Source organism: Hesperophylax consimilis, chromosome 16, assembly GCF_061612785.1.
Source record: "Hesperophylax consimilis isolate HC1 chromosome 16, BYU_Hcon_1.0, whole genome shotgun sequence".
NCBI classification, from domain to species: domain Eukaryota; kingdom Metazoa; phylum Arthropoda; class Insecta; order Trichoptera; family Limnephilidae; genus Hesperophylax; species Hesperophylax consimilis.
This window is the reverse complement of record NC_142851.1, coordinates 21,451,477-21,474,244: the sequence shown is the minus strand read 5'-3', so window position 1 is coordinate 21,474,244 and position 22,768 is coordinate 21,451,477. Positions and strand designations below refer to the sequence as shown.

The 22,768-nt window shown below is 35.3% G+C and overlaps 1 protein-coding gene across 1 annotated transcript in view; it reads right to left on the bottom strand.

Moving 5' to 3' along the window:
- The window catches only part of LOC149416882 (transmembrane protease serine 9-like), a 49,655-nt gene that overhangs the window by 5,496 nt on the left and 21,391 nt on the right, over positions 1 to 22,768 (bottom strand). The window contains exons 8-14 of the mRNA XM_089641339.1: positions 22,129 to 22,281; positions 21,488 to 21,651; positions 14,874 to 15,112; positions 11,127 to 11,228; positions 1,519 to 1,529; positions 1,102 to 1,314; positions 610 to 709 (exon numbers count right to left, since the gene is read on the bottom strand). Of these exons, the coding sequence (XP_089497465.1) occupies positions 610 to 709; positions 1,102 to 1,314; positions 1,519 to 1,529; positions 11,127 to 11,228; positions 14,874 to 15,112; positions 21,488 to 21,651; positions 22,129 to 22,281 (982 nt within the window). The remainder of the gene's footprint in view (positions 1 to 609; positions 710 to 1,101; positions 1,315 to 1,518; positions 1,530 to 11,126; positions 11,229 to 14,873; positions 15,113 to 21,487; positions 21,652 to 22,128; positions 22,282 to 22,768) is intronic.

Sequence of the window (22,768 nt, the reverse complement as noted above, 5' to 3'; positions counted from 1 at the left end):
GTCAGCGATTTTAGCTAGTATCATATTTTTAAAACGTATTTGAAAGCGAAAATATTGAAAACAGCTACATCTAGCGGCAAGCTATCAAAGTTCGGTTTGTTTTGAACATAGTTGTAATTTCAGTCAAATTTAATCAGTGTGAACATAGTTGTAATTTATTTGTAAATATAACAAAAGATGGAAGAGGGTTGTTTTCTTTCCATTAATTATTTATTTATTTAAAAGCAATCCTTCTCTTATCCAATAGAGACTCAAATATGGGTTGTTATTAATATTTATAATAATAATTCCGATATTTTTTGGTGTTTTTAAAGGATGGAATTTGGGTCCATGTTTAGTTTTCTTTTATTAGGAATGTGCAAATTAACTATTTTTGAGTTATGGCGGTTATAAGTAAAAGTATTACATAGCAAAATTTATTTTGTTGCCTATAAATATTGAATTAGATTTGAAAAACAAATCGCCCTGTTGGAAATAACCTTCCGAAGCCAAACCCTAATTTCGTTCGGTCCATTTTAAAGTAATGTTCGGTCCATTTTAAAGTAAATGTTCGGTCCATTTTAAAGTAAATGTTCCGTCTATTTTAAAATTTAGTCAGAAATGACTTACAGGTTTTCAGATTTCACACAATGGGCAGCGCTCAGGACGTAAATGGTATTAATTAGTGACCCTCCGCACTTGTATTCTATTTCTCCTTTTTTGGTTTTTGCTGAAAAATAACCCATATATTAGAAGACGTTACTTTCTTTTGAAACTTCAATGTTAATTACTTCTCAATACGAATGATAATTTAATGGCATGACGTCCCTCAGATGTCTTCTCTTTGGCCAATTCTTGTTGAGAATATTTGAAAACAATAAATTATCGCGCTGAGATACTTAGTGGACCTAACAAAGTTAAAAAGAACAATCATGTCATATGCATCGATGTTTTATACTACTGTAGAGTTTGGCCTGTTTTGACCATATTATAGAATCATACTAGAAGGAAGTAATGTTATCTGGATTAAATTTAGTTGTTGTTTGCAAGGCGATTGATTGGCGACTAAGCCACCGATAAATGCTATGGTCAGTGCTTTAATTGCTAGGGAATATTACTTACACTCATAACCTAACCTCGCTATCCATGGATATTGTCCTAGCGGAGCGTCCTCCCCGCCGATGATCCTGTCTGCAAAGCTCTCCCCACACGAAACCTCCTCATGGAGGAGGTACTGCCAGGCTGGGTGGGAAGCGAGTGACTCGGCTGTATTCTCTTCCTGTCCTCCTCGCTCATTCATTTCATCATTATTGCTCTTTAAATCATCGGATGCATCTATTTAAAATTTTAAAAAAGATACAGCAATATCCCGGGCGGTTATTGCATCATTAGAAAATATTCTTAAAATTTTGGACTTTTTAACACCGATACTAAAATACATAATTGCAGGGTGAAACATATTATAACCAAATTACACAATGAAACAGATACCCAATGAAGCAAACTTCTACATTGAAAAAATTAATACAACCAACTTACCGTTGACATATCTAAAAAGAAACACACCATAAAACTAAGTTACATCGTAAGACTAATAAACCAATTCGCATAGTGAACCTTTGAATATATCACATTTCAACTACGAAACATTTAACATGGCTAACTTACCCAGTGACACAATAAATAATCTACTCACAGAAGCATATCACAATACTAATTTACACATTGAAAGACGCAATACAACTAATTACTTCAAGGAACTTATATTATAACTTATCCACACAGTGAAACAATAAAAATTAAAAGCAATAGAAACATAATAAACTATTTTTCGAAGTGATAAATGAGTATTAACTAATTAACCCAATGAAACACACCATATTACTAGTTTGCACGGTGAAATATAATATATAAAACTACTAATTTTCGTGGTGAAATACAGCAACATAAAATTAAACTTCTAATAAAACTTACTTAAATGTTGAAGCAAAATACATAAAAACTAATAATCAATTAGCAAGTAAATACAAAATAATCTAATTTACCCAGTGAACAAATAGCATTAAAAATATAACTACTAGTAACATTTATACTTGAATAAATTACTTATTATATTTGTTCTTTATCATCTATATAATATTGTGATACCACTAGTACTTTTTTATTTGTATTTTATACCATTTAATAAGGTGCTATACTAGTGCAGAAAGATACATATGTGAATCAATCCATCATTATGTTCATACCTATTTTTATTTGTAACTTCAAGGACAACATATAGTTCTTCGTAAATCCAGTGTTCCTAGACGATCCTTTAAAATCAGCATAAATAAATAGAGACACGTACTTAATTAATAAAAGTTCTTGATATATTTAGTTATTTATATTATGCGCCCATACAGGCTTTGAGAAACATGTGATATTTATAATAATTTAGTGGAATATTATTAAAGAAGTGAAATGTGTTAAAAAAAATAATAAAATAGAACACAAACAAACCCTAATATTTATTTATGAGGTATGTTATTATATCCTTCTTGTAACTAAATTCCGTGCAATTGAACACATCAACTACTTCTGCGAACGTATTGCCAACTACATGAAATCTAGGTACACCGAGTATCTAAATAACTCGGTCCTGATATTGTTGTTGCAATTAAAAATATTTCTAGATGGTATATGGAAGGTAATTAGGCTAATTAAATCAGGACTGTCTATAACACTTTTAACAGTTCTAAAAATTAAAGTCAGGATGGAAACAAATCTAAGAGTCAAGTGGTTGTAATTTATGAACTTATTTATAGCTAGATCGAGTTTATAGTTAATATATCTGAACAATTTATGCTGAATATTTTCAATGGAATTATAGTGGATTTTAAAGTGATAGATGACTTAAGTTAGATAGAAGAAATATATTCGATTTGACTTAGAGCAAGTAGGAAGTAGAATAATATAAGTTTTTAGTGTTGATAAAGCCATTACGTAATATTGTTTATATAATAATTACAATAAATTATTATTAAGAATTATTGTAATGAGCAAAAATCACACTAAGAAATGGTAAAATGGTGAGTATTAGGACGGGTGAGGCAGCAGGTATTTATTTTTATAGGTAAGTCATGGAGGTCATGACAAGTTCAGTTGAAATAATCTAGATTTTGGTGTGACCTATAATGTCAAACGTCCGTGTATTTATAAATCCTACCTGTGGCACAGAATCTTGAGCTTAAGAGCCCAGTAAGTAAGCTAAAAATATTTTCAATAAAATCAAAACATGTAGCAAAAATCTTTGGCGTTGATTCCATAGATTTTTACTACCATCAGATATTTCTAAACTAATAGCAGAGGTAGGCAGACAATATCCAGTAAAGGCTACGCGGAACAAAACATTTGCAACAATGTAATTTACATTTTAACAACATGCCACTACATGCTAAATCAAAGGCCGTAAGGAAAATGGATGCGCAATAGCGCAAATTTATCAAATAAAATTTAATTGCGCACATTTCGATTTGATTGTATTATTATTGTATGTTTGAATTACTATGTTTTGTGCTTTTGCCTTCTTGGTTGAATTTACAAACTGGAAAAGTGAAGAACATAGATTTCATGAACCAGTTTGCTTTAGTTGAATCCGAGGTAACAGATATATACAAAACTAGTGGACCCCACAATGCTTCGCTGTTTCTAATGTCTCTCTCGGATGTCTCTGACGTCTTCCACTATTCACTACTGTATAGATACCACAGTGTTACTGAATGAGATTCGGAGGTCTAAAATGACCGTGGTCCAAAAATAGAAACATTTGATAGACAGGAATGGGTTACATAGTTTATTGTATATATCAGCAATATGAAGACTAAAAAAGACGAATAACTACTTATTATTCATAGAGACGGTCGTTTGGGAAATATGGGAACCATAAAAGGAAAACTTGGTTATGAAACCTATGTTTAGTTAAGGATCTCACTTACCTTTTGCAAAGACTGTCGCTAAGCAAAGCAGGAGAATGCAGCGGAGAAGGAATCCATCCATCGTTAGCATAGATTAGAAATATTAGTACTATTTGCTAGAAGACTTCTCACTGGTGTCATGTCACGCGGTTGGAGAGTGGATTTTCTTAGCTCAATCATAACAATTATTTTTCTCATGCAATAATTCTATGCTTCAACAAAAACCGCAATTATGGTCGCTGAATGTGATAATCATCTTTCTAGGGTGTTTTACTTTGATAACACTTTATTTCCGGTGATTATCTTGAAATTTTCAAATTTATTACGATACCTGCGTCAAAAATCAACGACGTGTGAATAAAAATGGCTAATCTTCACAATGCTGTGTTGTAGTCGGGTTATCGCCGCTGTTTTCAAATCTTCTTGTTTCTTCAATAAAACGTGTTTATGCAATGTTTATTTAAAGTACCAGTTTATTTGATTGTTTTATACAATTTTGTATAATGCATGCACCATAAATTAACCACTCACAGGTACACTGCCTGCATTCAAGAGGATTGGAAGCGAAATAAACCACTCACAGGTGCACTGCCTGCATTGAAGAGGATTGCAGGTGAAATTAACCACTCACAGGTGCACTGCCTGCTTGAGGATTGAAGGAAAAACAAACCGCTCACAGGTGCACTGCCTGCATTGAAGAGGATTGCAGGTGAAATTAACCACTCACAGGTGCACTGCCGGCTTGAGGATTGGAGGAAAAACAAACCACTCACAGGTGCACTGCCTGCATTGAAGAGGATTGCAGGCGAAATAAACCACTCACAGGTGCACTGCCTGCTTGAGGATTGAAGGAAAAACAAACCGCTCACAGGTGCACTGCCTGCATTGAAGAGGATTGCAGGTGAAATTAACCACTCACAGGTGCACTGCCGGCTTGAGGATTGGAGGAAAAACAAACCACTCACAGGTGCACTGCCTGCATTGAAGAGGATTGCAGGCGAAATAAACCACTCACAGGTGCACTGCCTGCTTGAGGATTGGAGGAAAAACAAACCGCTCACAGGTGCACTGCCTGCATTGAAGAGGATTGCAGGCGAAATAAACCACTCACAGGTGCACTGCCTGCTTGAGGATTGAAGGAAAAACAAACCGCTCACAGGTGCACTGCCTGCATTGAAGAGGATTGCAGGTGAAATTAACCACTCACAGGTGCACTGCCGGCTTGAGGATTGGAGGAAAAACAAACCGCTCACAGGTGCACTGCCTGCATTGAAGAGGATTGCAGGCGAAATAAACCACTCACAGGTGCACTGCCTGCTTGAGGATTGGAGGAAAAACAAACCGCTCACAGGTGCACTGCCTGCATTGAAGAGGATTGCAGGCGAAATAAACCACTCACAGGTGCACTGCCTGCTTGAGGATTGAAGGAAAAACAAACCGCTCACAGGTGCACTGCCTGCATTGAAGAGGATTGCAGGTGAAATTAACCACTCACAGGTGCACTGCCGGCTTGAGGATTGGAGGAAAAACAAACCACTCACAGGTGCACTGCCTGCATTGAAGAGGATTGCAGGCGAAATAAACCACTCACAGGTGCACTGCCTGCTTGAGGATTGGAGGAAAAACAAACCGCTCACAGGTGCACTGCCTGCATTGAAGAGGATTGCAGGTGAAATTAACCACTCACAGGTGCACTGCCGGCTTGAGGATTGGAGGAAAAACAAACCACTCACAGGTGCACTGCCTGCATTGAAGAGGATTGCAGGCGAAATAAACCACTCACAGGAGCACTGTCTGCATTGAAGAGGATTGCAGACGAAATAAACCACTTACAGGTGCATTGCCTGAATTGAAGAGGATTGCAGGCGAAATAAACCACTCACAGGTGCACTGCCTGCATTTAAGGGTATTGGAGGCGAAATTTCTGTCATATTGATTAACTTTTCATTACTTCTGATATTTTCTGTATTGCACTGTCTTCTGTCAAAAATAAAGAGAAACCATTCTTTAATTTTGAGTATACGTACATTTTTTTGTCCTCACAGTGTTTTTTTAAAATGTGAAAGAGATTCGAATGTTTTTTTTATTCAAATTAATGAAATCACACAAATATTCCGTTCGAGAATTTGTGGGACAAACAAGAAACTCCAATAATGTTTAAATTTTACAGGTTTCATGATTTAGAATACTTTGCCATTTGGATAAAGATGGAAGAAAATAAGCCCCTATTTGTTTTGAAGCATCCTGTACGCTGTACGTTAATTCGTTATGATCGTAATAAAACCAGCTTATCTCAATGTATGCATAATTCCCAATCTGAAATTAGTAAACAGCCAAGCAATAGCGAAATACGAAATAAAATAAAAATCCTTCTTTATTCTACTGTTGATTTGTACACCTACTGTTTTTGATAACTTTGTCGAGGAAAATTATCATGAAATAAAATTATCTAAGAATAAAGCAGTATTAATAAAGATAAATGATCAAATTCGATGAAAGTTACTTAAAATATTACTTCTTCACAAACCTGTCGTTAAATTTGGAGAATTTTTTTCCGCAAAAGTCTCAAGTTTTGCCAAATATAAATGTCTCTCTCTCTCTCTCTCTCTCTCTCGATAATATTGTATTTCGAACTATTTTTTTTCCAGCCGAGGCCCACTTGAGTGTGGAAATTGAAACGGTAATGACGGTTCCTTTTATATTGCTTCTAATCTCGGGTCCCAGTGACCAAATGTTTTCAAAACACAGGACAAAATTAAAAAACTTTGTGACCCTGCCGAAACGTTTCATTTTTGCACAAACATTTGCTTAAAATTTGTGGTAATATTGTCGCCAGAGACCCGCCTTGAACAAGCCATTTAATTTATAATTCTAATCAGATACCTAACATCGCGAAGTTGAAACTGATAGAACCCTCCTCCCCATCTCACCATGTAATTAAAATATCTGATGAAAAACGTTTTTTTCACTTTGCAATTACTGCTGTTAACAGCAAAGAATTATTTAAATATATTTAATGGGGTCCAAAGGTCGCAAGGTCCAAACATAATAAAAGAAAGTTTTTTGATTTTCTTATCATCTGAAGGTGAGGAAATGAACAAAAAATAAGGTAAGGCGTAAATCAAAACGTTATTACAGCCAATAAAATCAAGCCATTATTTACGCGTATATCTTAACATACATTAATGAGGTGCCACTGTGTTCGTTTACGCTAATCTCCGAAACCAACCAACCGACGACACTGAAATTTTGTGAATGTTCATGGTAGCTTCTAGCTGCGGAGATTTCATAGAAAAGTTATTGCTTCTTCGTACAAGAGTCCCAACTGCCCGTAACCAATGGGAAAGTGGGATAAATTATGATGTTGAAGGATGTGGATAGGACCTGGCTCTCCAGATCTGGTCACTAAATACGGCTGACGCCATTCAAAGCAATGCAACCCAACTTTTTTAGTCTTCAACACGGCGCGGCGTAACTGAGAGTATGTACCACATAAAAAGAACAAATATTTGCCTCTACTTCCATACATATATTCGAAATTCAAATGGGATGGAGTTCTTTGATTTAAGGTAAGTGAGACGGAACGTTAGACAATTGGGTTAAATGGAACATTTTTTCCATTCAAATTTGTATGGAAAGCACTTCTAGTGTTATATTCCTTATTATAAGATTTACCACTCCGGAACGTGGCCCAATTATACACATTTAATTATTTTAAATTATGTTTAAAAAACACTTAAAAATATTATTATTTTTTTGATTGAGTAGGCCGGGTTTCGAACCTGCAACCTCTCGGTCCGGACCCAAGTACTTTACAGCTCTGCCACGAAGGTCGTCAATGTTGGTAGCCCTGACGTTTCATAAAATGTTAACACGTGCACGTGTACTTACATGATTGATTATTATTCTATAAAACTAACAGAAACACTGAGTGGGCTAAACGTTTGTTTCACAATCAAAGATAAAAATTCTGCACGGTGTGCCAAAAAAAGTTTTAGTAAATATGCAATGCATTAAATATATAAATTAAAGTACAAAATTACTTACGGTCAAAATAAATATATTATATATTTTAAAATTTGTTATTCAGTTTTATTGTGCTTCCTCTCTGAGCCAACATTTCGTATAGCATAGCGGTGTCCATTATCATGGCAAGTATATGGATTGTCAAAGCATGTATGTTTATTTTAAATACTGTTTTCCAATCATAGACATATGAATATTAGTAGACCTGCCCTAAGTGATTAAAAGCGTATTATTCCCCACTCCCCATACCGGTTCCATTGGAGCCGGCTGTGCTCGCGTATGGCCTCAAGTGAATTTAGAAAACGTGACGTCATCATTCTTGTGCGAACTATGGTCAAGGCATCATCGGTTCATTTTACGAAATAACACGGCAAAATGGTGGCTTGTGGTATGAAAACTTGTAAAAATAGATGTGAAAAAGAGAATAAACCCAATTGTCGTATTACATTCCATATATAAGCATTATTTTACTTTATTTTAAGCATATTCACATCGTATAATATGGATCAGTTGTAGAAACATATACTATCACATCGAGATACGTCTGAACACAAAGCTGGTTGATTGCTGGGAAGTAAATTATGAACATTTATAAAAGTGTCTTAACTAAATACGTAAACGAAATATTCGACTCTGAAAATAGAAGAAATTTATTTTGCCGAATTTGGACTTCCCAAATTTGTTCATAACGTGGTGAGTAATTTGCGCTCCCAAGTAAAAATGTCTATTCATTCAAAAGCAGATTTTACTTTTAAAAACTAAATTGTGATATTATAATGCGAGATGCCTATATACTGTCAGATTGATTTATTGACGAATCACAGTCAGCTTTACCTCCTTCGTTCTTCAACAGTTGATTTTACCCCTCATCTTTAATTTCTAGTCTATATATTCATATGTCTGTGTTTCCAATCAACATTCTGTTTCACAAAATCGTACTTTTAATTAGAACAAATTATTTGTGCTCTAAGTCTGGGCTACTTTGCGTCTTAAAGAGGAACGATGCACAAATAAGAATATAATGACTAATAATGGCTCGTAGGGGTTCCAATTTCGGTAAAATATTCATATCAGTATGCGGTATTCAATGAGTTGATAGGAAAGACAAAATTGTTGCAATCACCCACTCATAGAAATTACTTTACATCAATTTCTTAAAAAATTGTATTTATAGAACCAAATAACTAAATAAAATTTCAATAATACTACCGACTCACAATGTTTAAACCATCAATTTTGATAAAAAATTACAAAAAGTGTCCCCGTCTTACGATACCTTGGCACGTTTTCACAGGATGAAAGGAACATAGAGGTAGGTACTTTTCAGAATAATAACACACATAAAAATCTCCTTGCCTAGTGGACATATTGACCCATATGACATTGAGTTCAACGAATTATAACCCAAAACCGTGATAACTAATAATATAGTAAAAACTTATAGTTAAGTTGTAAGTAATTGTCAACTGTCCTCCGTCCCGGAAACCATTCATTGGATAGTAACCAACACATCTGCCATAGGTCACCCCAAGTGATTCGCTACGTGTGGTGACTTACATGGGGTTTCCAGGCTCAAGGGTGTGGTTTGTACAGGTCAACAACACCAACTGCGTAGTGGGCCAGATAGGTCTTGATTTGTCGCCTTGCACCGCAGTGGGATGGATGGATTCATACGTCCGTCATTCTTGCACATGAATGACGACCACACTGACCCCCAGATTCCCACCCCTCATACCGTGTTCCTTCCTAGAACTTCATCTCCTTCCTTTCCTTAAAAAGACTTTTCACTCAGCATCCCGAAAGACGACATAGACCCGGGGGAAAATTAGAGGAAAATAGAGTTAATATAAAAAAATCTAGGTAGCGTTAATAACTAAGTAAATATTTTTCAAATAATATCCTGTATTTTTCACTCCCCTGTAGGTACTACACACTTTAAACTAACTTACTCACAGATTTATTAATGTTGAACAATTTTACTGCAAATTGGATTATAAACTATAATACCTTTTCGTTTACTGTTTGTGTGAACCTCAAAGGAACAATAGGTTCAAATTATAAAAGCAAATTGTTGTGAAAACCAAAATGAATTTGACGGATCTCGTCAAAGTTATATGTGCTGTATTTGCGTGTACTGGACTACTCCCTGGTATGCATTATTTTGGAAAAGAATACATTTTTAATAATGCTCCTTGTGGCAGGTTTGAAGTCATTTTGCAAGGTCCACCAAACTTATCAATCAACTTTATGTTATTCTGACTGCATTTATACCTACAAAAAAACATTATTTCCACCTACCGACAAAACTTAGCAGCACTCTCCATGAAAATAACAACATCCAGAATACCATCAATCAGTATTAAAATAGGACGCCCTAACATGATAAATAATAACTGTCCGCTATTTTATGATCTAAAGTCGGGCGTTATCCAGCTGAAAAGCTAGCAACTCCCAAATAGTACTTCCTTAAACTATCGCAATTGTCTTCCGAATTTGACATTATTTGTCCAAAAAGAAAAAAAGATTTTTAAAGAATGTCAAAGAGAAGTTTGAATTATAAACACAATCTACGAGTATGAAGTTTATAACCCGATGCTTGAATACTCATGAAGTGACACGTTGTAGATTCTAGGTAATTACTAACCGTGCGTTTTGGTTTTAATGGTTGCTGTAAATGGTTAGAAATATCATATTCATTTCAGTTCTATGATTTTTATTTTTTATCCAGGGTAATCATAGTGTTTTTTGTCGAGTTCGATGGATGGGTGAAATGGCTTTAGATCTGCAAGACTATAAACGACAGTCAAACGATTTAAAAATGAATTTTCCACAACATCTAATTTGCATGTAATTCCACCAGGAACTTACACTAAAACCAGTACACCTGTCCGAGTTACACCGCAAACGAGTTCAACAAGCACAATAAACGTAAATTTCAGTATTTCAATAGACTTGTCAAATTCAAGAAACAATAATTTAGTTCAACTAACCGTAGTTCGAAATTATTCCTCAAATTCTAACAATTCTTATGTTCCAATTCGTGATTCAGAGGAAACCGAAAACCTAAATCCTAACAAAACCGTCAATGAACCACCAAAACCCCAGAAACCCAAAACTCCGGTTGAAAATGATCTGAGTTGGGTAGAGAAACATCCCAACTGGGTTTACTTGAAGGAACCACTCAATGCCCCGTGCGGTGAGAGTATATCCACAGACAGGATCATAGGAGGAACCACCGCCTCTTTAGGCCAGCACCCCTGGATCGCAAGACTGGGAAGATACAAGTTTTATAATGGTGAGTGTTTTAAACATTTCTAACATGGCTAACGAAAACAATAAATAATGGGAATGTTTGGCGAGCAATGTGGCGAAATAGGCCAAGTCAACATACAGGGTGTCTGGTGGTAAAGTGCGCTAACTTGTCTCGTGTGAGACTAGCATTAATTACAATTTGACAGGCGTTTGGGTACCGCCGCCCCGGTAACCATTTATTGGATTACCAACACCTCTACCATAGGTCACTCTAAGTGGTTCGCAACGTTTGGTGATTTAGCAGGGGTACCCGTGTTCATCGGGTGAAGTGTGTTCAGGATGCGCCTGTCCACCAGTTGCGTGGCGTGCCATATCGAGAGAGGCTGGTTTGGGAGACCCATTGACCTCTCTAACTGGTCTCTCGATCCATCGCCTTGCGCCGCAGTGGGAGGGATATATTCATATGCCCGTCACTCCTGGATACACTGATCCCTAGATTCTTATCCAACCGTCACATTTTATCTTCACAGAGCTTCATCTCCTTCCTTTCCTTAAAAAAACACCCTCCACACAGCATCCTAAAAGATGACATAGGCACTGAGGGAAATTATTTTCCTCATGCCTCCTGTGTGAGGTTGGTGTAAAAATAAATAAATTAAGTATAACTGAACTAAGTTCTAATTATATTATCATATCATATGTTTTGACATAAAGGTTTGAAATCAAAAATTTAATCAAATTTTTTCAATTATCCAATTGTTCAATTATTGTAATCACTGTTTGTGTGCTTTTATCTGACATCTGTAGTTTTTATTATATGTTTTAACTTCTCAACTTCAAAGGACATATAAAAGGAAATGTGGATTGGTTCTGCTCTGGAATTGCCATCAATAAGCTGTACATTTTGACGGCTGCTCACTGCAGCTACGATAAATACCTGTAAGTTTGAATTCATTGATTTATTTAACTGTAGATCAGTCAAGACTACTCTATGCCGTCGTTTTACTGGCTCGTAACGGTAAGGAATCAACAAAAACCGAAGACGCTGCACAGAAAAGTAAAGTTCGCTGCTGTTTGCAGGGCCTTATTGTGTTAGTTTTCTACGCAGGGTCTCCGGTTTTTGTCGATTCCTTACAGTTACCGAGCCAGTTGGACTAAGGGTTTATCTTTGGGGGAGTTCTAGAGATTCTGAATCTAGAGTTGGATTCTGGTCTACCACTTCGTGTCTTGTTTTGTTTCAGTAGAATACTACTTTTGTTTGTGGCCTTTACCTTGTTTTATGTGTAGTTAATTATACGGTGATGCGGTAGCTCACGCCCCTCACGGGTCAGACGAAAGGAATAGTTCTTCTCTCTGCCGGATGCAAACTTGTGATTCCCATACAGGATTCGAATGCCCCATATCATTCACAGAGTATTACACAAGGTGTTGTACTCACCAGCAGCTTTGGTTATCTAGATGTGTTGATTCAAGTGGGGCCCGCATTCAGACGATTTGAAGATAGATTTTGGATCACAAGACACGTTACACCAATCAAGGCAATACAAATTATGTTCCTCCACAGCATTTATGTCAGACTATATCAAGAACTAAATACGTTCTGACAAAGATACCCATCGAATTATGACGTCGCGATAAAGCAAGTAGTACTTGAAGTACGTGCAGATTCAAAATAAAGAGTTCGAATCCTGGTTTTGTGAACGGTGGGAAAATAACAAAGCTTCCCTGAGTCAATGGCGTCACCAAACATTAAGAACACTACAATTTTAAGGACTTGATCCTGTCTTCTCTGCAGTGCAGTCTATTCCTTATTGGCCTTGAGAATTCCGTGCAATGGAGTATTCTCACTGACATGTGGCAGTCCATAAATGCTGGAAAGATGTGTCCACCCTAAAAAATATCAACTAGAATAATAAAAAAGATAATAAACATTTTTTTGTTAGTAATGTTTTATTTTCCATAGATTTGTGAGAATTTTTCATGTAAACTGTTTCTATTTGAATTCATTCCTTTGGTTGGAAGTTTCAACCTGCTTTGGCAATGCACCCTCAACAAGATTTCGACTTCGTGATGTATTAATTGGATCGTTGTTATTATTTGCTCTAGTACACCTCTATAAATAGGAGTAGTATTTATTCTCCACTGATTGTCATCTCTTTAAGCTCGGGGGAAATTTACTCGCATGGGCCACGTTTTTGAGGGTTTTAAAACCATGGATGTTGGCGTCATCCTCAATCTTCCTCTGGATTATATTTGGGTAACTTCGTATTTGTCGCTCTACATAAGACAACTATTGTATTTGATCCTTCATAACATCAGTTATAATCATAATTAAACATTATCATAATTGTTGGCTTTTCCATGTAGGACTTCTAAATCGGCTTACACATCTGTTATTTGAAAATGTGCCTATTTTACATTATATCTCCATTTCAAGTGCGTCCGCAGTAAACCTTGTTTTCGATATCCAGGTTTCCATGCCGTGCAGAAGAATAGAATTAAAGATGAAAACGATATCAATTAACCACTCAATAATATATTAAACTTTTCAGCCGATTAATCCGTCTCGGAGAATACGACGCACAATCAAATGTGGATTGTAACTCGTATGGGTGTGCTGCTCCCGTACAAGATTTTACGCCGCAGGATATTATCAGGCATAAGGAACATGTTCTAAAGGAGGTCATAAGTCCCCACGATATAGCACTGATCAAACTTGACTCCGAAATCGATTTCAATGGTAACTTTTCCTTTTTTACATACCCGGAAGAATATTCACACGAGATCTTGATCGTTTTGATTTGGTTAAAACGAGATAAAATGTAGGTACCTACTTATGATTTATACACTATTGGGATTTTAATTTTTTTAATAGCTTGACAAAAGGTTTATTAAAAAAATTCATCATGAAAAATCATCCATTGTTCATCATAATTTTTTGGGTCATTTAAACGCCGTTGATTGAGAGACGTGAGCAGGGAATTGGCATATTAAAAGGGATTATTGCTTCCCGAGTTGTTGAAACTAACTACTTTATTAACTATCGGGTATTTTATTAAATGATTGATCAGTTTTTAATATTACAAATGAAATTACGCAATTAGAAAAATTACGACGGGTTGTTTAACAGAATTTGAAAAATTCATAAAATTTCAACGTCAATTTCAAGTTCTGTGAAAGTCCAATTCAAGTTCTGTTATTATATCATTATGGGCCAGTTGTTTCACACTTGAATGTTTACGGAACTTTAAAATGAACTTTGAAAATTGATGAATTGAAAAACAAATCCTAAAACTTTGTTTTCAAAAATAGAGGATTTAATTTTGATTATTTTGTCACTTTCCGTCTGTTTTTGTCAAGCAACGGCAGTCGATGACTTTTTTTCAAAATGCAAGTAAAAAGCCTGGTGTTGCTTCTTTCTGATACTCATCATATTTTTCACCGTAATATAAATAAGATAACAACTTTTATGCCCAAAAATACCCGGGAAGTTTTATCACCGCTTTTACTATAGTAGAAGCCTTAACACATTTTTTTCTAGATTCCTCTCATCAACTGAACTAGAATATTAACAGTATAGTTTAGAACCCAGAGGTGAGTGATGCTTCTACTACCGCTCATAAATATAATAATATCCATTTTTATCTTTAGGATGGGTGGCACCAATATGTCTGCCCTACTTCAACGATCCTAAGCTGTTCCTGGGGAACGGTGAAACGATCGGCTGGGGCCTTACAGTTCCTATGGTCCCGTCCTATTCTGCTATACTTCAGACCGTCCAGGTGCCCATCATGTCCGAGGAAAAGTGTCGTAAGGAGGAATACAAGTTGTTGGCTGTGGGGACTTTCTGTGCTGGAGGGGTCAAAGATGAAGATTCTTGTAATGGGGATTCTGGTGGACCGCTTTTGAAGGTGAATGAATATATGAAAAAAAATGAAAAACTTCACAGACATTCGAATTAATAGACTTGCCCTAACACGAAAACTATTTATCATTTCGACGAGCTGGAGGCAAACCCCGTGACCCCGTGAAACTTTAGAAAAAAAGACCGAACTTTAGTTTATCGAGTTAAGTTTTTACGCAGTCGGCAATTGACGCGCCATTATCCATTATAAAAAGGACTAGTACTTCGTGAGCAGATTTTAATTTTGAGGACCAATGTTGATATTATATCACCGAAAGTGGGACAGGCTTTTGTTCCCCTTTCCCTGATTGGTTCTTCTATTTATTTTGATGGCTATGATGTTTATGGTTAACTGCAATTGCCTTCAGTATAGTTAAATTCTTCGCTGCACAAAACCTCTCACAAATACTTTTATTTTACTTACCAACTGTGTTGGGATCATGTTCGTAATTATTGTTCTTATTGAATATTCTGAGACTGTCTGGTCGAGACTATTGTATCATGTTACATGTCTGAACTCATTAATTAGTAAAAAGAGTGGCATTTGAATGAAATAATTTTAAACACGAGACTAGCAGTTTACTTAATATCGGTGTTTAATTTTTAATGATAAACTAATGTTTATAAGACAAGGATATAAATATTAGTTTATCATTAAAAAATAGTAATATTTGACAAGTCAAAAATATTTCGCAAATAAATGAAGATATTATATGTCTCAACGCCATCTAGTGAGAAATTTAGCACTAACAAAGCCTTTCCTACAAAAATAAAGTTGTTTTTTTACAGGTGGAAAAAATATAATAAGCAGTAATTGTTGATTGAGGTACTAGTACATATTGAATCATTTGGCGGGTTGGAAATAAGCCGACATAGCTCAGTGGTTTCAGAGCACTTGACCGGACATCAGAAGGCACGGGTTCTATTCCCGTTGGCGGTATTTATTTTTACTCGGGAGACATTTTCAATTTGCATTGATATTTCAGGCGACTCATTATTACTTATAATTATTTGTTAAAATCGGTTCGTTTTAGAAGATTTGTATACACCAAATAATTGTTGACTTAAGAAAACAAGTAAATAAGACGTATTCATTTATTTGATAACGATAAATGTGAAAAAATCTATGTGAGCGCCTAGTTTTGTATGTCACCCGAATGCATTCGGTAATGTTCGCAAAGTTTCGTTACTGAGTCCATCGCGGCGCACACGAATAACGAATTTTGACCAAAGTATACCTACTTGCACCATTCGAAATATATATACCATCAATTTTTTTAGTTTCCTTGTGCGTTCCATTAATTCCTATTTTTCTATAGAGATGTAGCGGGATGTCCATTCGTACCGGAGATTTTTTTTACTATCGCGCGTTTATTATATTTTTACTATCACTGTGGCGCGCTCATGCTACTGTTCAAACGGTAGTAATATTATAGTTCAAGTTAGTCCTGGCCTGCGATTCTGGAGTTAAACGATCAATCGTTTTCGTATGCGCCGTCTTCGAGTGAAAAACTACTAGTCGTCGCGACTAACTTTTTCGAATGTTTCAATTTTACGTATTCTTGAGCGTCGAACGGTCGAAGTTGGTAGAAGAGATGATTATATTGGCACCCCTGTGAATATTGTCTATGTTCCTGATGTTTTTGGGATTTCTATGGTGTGACTGTCAAACAGACAACAGTTATTCGTTATTCAAAACAGAAATGGCTGCGGGACATATTACAAATTGCCAAAAGCAACTCTTAATTGAGCTTGTAAGCTCCGATAAAGACTTAGTAAGGAGGAAATTTTCACCCACTTTTATATTTGCGGAATCCGCACGGTAAAACAAAAATTGACAGCTAGACTAGATTTTGACAGCCAATTCCATAGAAACGCCAACAACCTACCACTCGCTGCCCTGTTTCTACTGGTTATACCCAGTAGTTGTTTTGTGGAATGACTTTTGACGTTTGGCGTCGAAGTATGTACCTTCGACCAATTTCGGAAATAGCAACGACGACCAACGTACGTACTTTCGACGGCGATTACGAGCGCCCTCGATTCAGGAATAGAGTCCCTGGTCGCCGTAGTTACGCTTTGGCGGTTCACTGCACATCCGTACACTGCCAAACAAACCGCCACTAGTTATCATGGACTGTTTTGCCATGTTTTCTGGTTCTACGTTATCGCCCCCAAGGTCTTAGTCCTCATTCCATTAATCCAGAAAATAAGGATTACATACTTATCCATTCCCAAAATAATAGTTTCCTATGGTCACAGTGTCATGTTATTAGTCCTTGTGGTTTCCCAGTAACTTTCTCTAGCTTGGACCAGTTTTTATCCAGATTAGTTCTGTCCTATTCTAGCAGCCTAAGTAGATGTTTAGCAGTAAGTTTGGCACCCTTCTCAAATCACCTGTTGGACTATTTGTTCTCGAAGTAACTCGATTCAACGTCTGTGGGTAATTATCCTCTCTATTGGTTTTCTCTGTCTAAATGTTTGGTAGGGATTTAACCATCAATTCTCCCATGGCGGTGTTTAGGGTGGATAGGAGGAGAATCTTTGTGGATCTGTTATAATTATTATAATATGATTTTTGGGTCCACCTACGTCTTTGCTAATGCACATGTGAACATTTTGAGGAATAAATAATAAAAGGAGGAACTTATGAAAGAAATTAGTCAAGAGGTTTTCATTGCACCTGTTTAGAAATAATACAAATAGATCGCCTGTGAGTGGCTTCACCACAGTTATACAGCGCCTTCGGAAGGCGAAACACTTGTCAAACGTAATATACATTACACAGCAATAAAACAGAAATATATTAAATAATAGTATTATTAAATACAAAAAAACTACAAGAAAAAGTGATACGTGACTAGGGATTTTTTTTTTTAAATTAATATTTGATATTTCCTCAGGTGAACGATCATGACGGATTCCCCAAGTACTATGGAATTGGAATTGTTTCCTTCGGCCCTGCGTTATGTGGCAATGGTCGCCTCGGGGCATACACGAACATCTCGTCCCACATGCACTGGATTCTCAGTAACCTTAAATATGAGAAATAAAGTATCTGTGAATACTTGTTCACAATTTTTTAATCTACGAGTATTACGTACATCCTCTGGCTCCAAATATAATTTATCAATTCGTTAATCTATTACTTACATCCTGTCTCCAAATATAATATATCAATTTGTTAATCTATTACTTACAACTTCTGGCTCCAAATATAATATATCAATTTGTTAATCTATTACTTTACATAAACAAATTTATTCATAAAGAACTATATCCGTGGTGCATTAATGGCTTACCATTAGTAAGTTATGAAAGCAGATGAATAAACAGTTTTTTGAATTATTTTTTGTTAATAAAACCTCTTTGTTTACAAGCCTGATTATTTTAAATAATAGGAGATAATTATAACTCATTATAAATAACCTCTTAATTTAATAACCTCTTTGTATATACCTGATTATTTTCAAGAAAACTATTTGTACTAATACCAGGAGCACATAAAAATTGAAGAGGTAAACGGATTCTTAATAATTTAAAAAAATATTGTAAAGAGATATTTCATTTTGAGAGTCAAACTAACTACCTTACTACCTACCAGGAGCACAAGAATAACATGAAAAGGTAGGTAGGTAGGTACGTCAAGAAATATCATATAGGTACGCAATCCTCACAACTCGGAAGCTATGGACATTTCAGTATCTCCGGTTCAATGAACTCTAGAACTTGGCTATGCTTTGAATTATAGTGTCATTTTCAAAATTTAGACAAGCGAAAAAGTAGTAACTTACTTATAAAATCCAATATTATATTTTAACAAAAAAAAATTCTTTTCTAAATTGGAATGTTAATTTGTTATTTTATCTGTTATTTTTTTAAGGATCGGCGCTAGGAATTTTATAAATAAAATAATTCAACTACCGCTTTGGGAGTCATAATTGTTTCAGAAAATTATCTTATATTTTGGGGAGAAAAAAATAAAAAACGTATTTTAAGTTGAACAATAGTTTTTAATGTGAGGTGTAGCACTGCGAAACATTTTATGGTATGACTAGACAGGTCTGGTTACACTAGGAGATATAAAGCAAAAAAAAATACTAATGAACATTTTCAAAGCCATTGCGTTTATTTGGTCGATCTTTCATGGAAAGATTTTAAAAACCAAATTGACCCCTCTGTCGCCTTCAGAATAAAGTATTCCGTCGTGTTACTCCATTTTGATTACTTTTCTTATAAAAATAAATAGACAAATATATAAAATAAATGCATTTTACGACTTCTTCAATACCATTATCTCGTTAATCAATCAATCAAGCAATCGTGAAAACGAATCATTTTACAATGGTGCCGAAGTCATTGTTACATTCAAACATTTTTAAATAATATCATTGTTAACATAACTGTTCTAAAAATTGGACCGAAAGATAATATCATTACAATGAATCACAATATATGAATATTTTTGAAATGTTCGATGAAGCTGCTCAAAAAAGTTCACCCCGAACACCCTTTGTGTTAAATTTCCAAAAAATTGGAATGTCTTATTGACGAAATTGTGTCAATTAGGTTTTTTCGACAAAAAAAGGGCAAGCTAAATTTTTTCTATGAAAGTAGCGTAATTCTAATGTAATTAATATTTGTCAAAAAGTGACATAATATGTATTACGGTTATTGATAAAAAGTGGCATATTACTTCTAAGAAGTGGTTAATTAATTTTATTGAACACGAGGAGCTATTTTACTTTAATAGGCAATAAGCGGTATGTAAATAGTATTGACAAAAATAATCACATTACTTGTGTTGACAGAAATTTTCGATGCTTCTTCCATTGACAAAAGGAGGCATACTACTTTTACTGACAGTAAAGTGGCATTTAATTTTATTGGGATAAACTGACGTAAAAATTATCATTAAAAAATTCTCGCATTAACATTGTTTTACATTCATCATTTAATAACACATTCAATTGAGCACCTTAAATTATTATCGGTACGTTATCATTTAGATATTAAATATGAACTTAAGAGAAAAACAATATTCTTTATTAAAAACTCATAAAAGTCACGTTAACTCATTTTTTATGTCGGCGAGATATATGATTTAAACAATTATAGAAAGAGAGAACACCACGCTTTCAACGTGCACACAAAAATTTACTATAGATGCTCCCAAAAAAATTAAATAGTGCTTTGAAACAACATTTAGCATTTGAAAAATATTTGTCAAGGTTTGCAAATTTTATGATAAATATCTCCCATCCGCGTCTGTCTGTATTTTCGCTTAGTTCTTCTAAACTACACAACGGATTTTGATGGCATCGATCACTATCATTTATCCGGAATTTCTTCCGGAAGGTTTATATATAATACTTGCATATTATATTTGTAGAAAGTAGAGAAAAATCGAGCAACGCCGGGTCAGCTAGTTTTTACATAAATCGAAAAAAAATTAAGTGATCATAACTTTTACAATACGCTTCGTGTAATGTGGTAATTACAATTTACACGATAAAAACCATTGGTAAGCGTCTTTAAAAACTTTAACAATATTTAGGTTAAAAACACGTATTTTATTAGTTGCTTACACTAGTATGACAATTTATAATACTAAAATCTAAAAGATTTTTTTATCTGCTTTCAAAAAAGGTGTCTTATTTTGATATACGTTCAAAACAACAAATCTATTTAAAATTGAATCGAGCGGAAATATTTGATGACATCTTGTTGAGGCCGAGGGGTTATTTAAAACAGTTAGTGATTATAACAATCTTTTAATAAATAAAATCACACTTTTTGCTGAGGTGTTCATTATTTACTTGTCATAAAAATGCGCTCTCAATAACAATAATAGTTTTTAAAGTGTTGACGAGTAAAAATGTTTTACCTTAAATTTATTGTGATTTGTTTTAATATATAGTAAATTATAACTCATCAATTTGTTGTAATATCAAGGCACTTTTTGCTCACTCATTGTTTGAAGTAGAAGAACATTAATTAATTAGGGCTGAGAGAAATATCTACTTGTATAATAGGTATGTTATAATATATTACTTGGCACGACTTTCTGGGAATAATGTTTTAGCACTGTTCCTCAATCACTATCATGTAGCCAGGCTTCTTTTCCTTAGTAAAATAAACAGCCTAAATAAATGTACAAACTTAATTTTGAATCCGAATGTGAGATGAAAGAAGGGAGGTCTCCATGTAGCAGTGGATAGATAAATGTTGATTTTGATATTTACTTAATCGATAAAACCCTTGTGAGCCAATAAAACTTGGTCCCGACATCTCCATTATGAAGCTTAAGACTGGGACTATGCCAATCTCTGATGAGCGTGGTACTTATAAATAAACTCCGACAGTCCGATTAGATTTCGATAGAGTCCAGAATCCAATCTAAGTAGGACTGGACCCTGGTGTAAACCCCAGGTAAGGCAGCAGTTCCGCACCTTCGGGGTCCAAAGGATACGATTCCGATTAGTGTTGCTCTTCTGCTGTCGTCATTTCCCAGGAATAGGGGTCCCCCACTGTCACCTGAAATCAAACACACGTTTAACTACATTAATACACGGGGAGCCGCGCACGTTAGCAATATGTATTTGCAAGTTGTTTTGAATTACTAGATCATGTAGAATGAAAAACGTATATTTCTTGTGCTTTGCCATGGAACCCACAAAAGGAACCTCATCTGAACAAAGAAATAATATGGAATATATACCATGGCACAAAAATGTCTGGTCAAAATAGTCCAGTTTTCAAAAATCGACCACTCAACTCCTTCACACATATTCTCCATCCAATCCAGATCCTGGCCAGTGGCCATACGTTTCAGTCCTCAATCTTTCCTATCTTGATTTTATCCTCCACAGCGCATTCAGTCCACTTCCTCGGTCTGCATCTTGGGGCACTTGGTAATTATTACAAGTCACTTCGGGTAGTCTTAGGGCCTTCCTGACCTTAAAATGGTTTCAGGCTTCATATCCACGAAAATCCAAAAAAAAATATGCATACCTTCGCAGGCGTCCATGTTTTCAACACCACCGGTACATATCTGCTGATCGCTGACAGCGATGTCAAACCTTGTGCGGTATGTCACAGTACACTGCTCTGTTGGAAGGATATTTAGGCGGACCCACTTCAGAGTTGGAGATCCGCTCGTCACCCCTTAAAATAAAGCATGCAATTCAACGCAATTAAACTAAAATGTAATACAAAGTTATCACAAGAAACAATGGTTTACTTGGGAAACTAAAGAACCAATAGTCTAGTCGACAAGTGCCCGCTTCCCGTAGTCCGTGGCAGAATGTACAAGAATTAGATTCAAGGGACATCGTAGTCGCTTTAGACTCTGAACTGAAGTTTGAAGCTACCACACGTCAAATGATAGAAGAGGTTGATTAACGAAGAGTTTGAAAACCATTGTGTTCATATGCTGGTTGTAAAATAGTAGAACACTTCTAATGTTAAGGTTTTAATTCAATATGTTTTCTTTACGTCGTACAAAATTATATAAAATGTAAGCATTAATTGGAAGTCACAAGATTACCAAGTCAGAAAACTAAAAAATGTCAATATCAGTATATTCATATTTATACATTTGTATTTAAACAACTCAACCAAAGCGTTTATTATACACGTTGTGTGCCAAAAA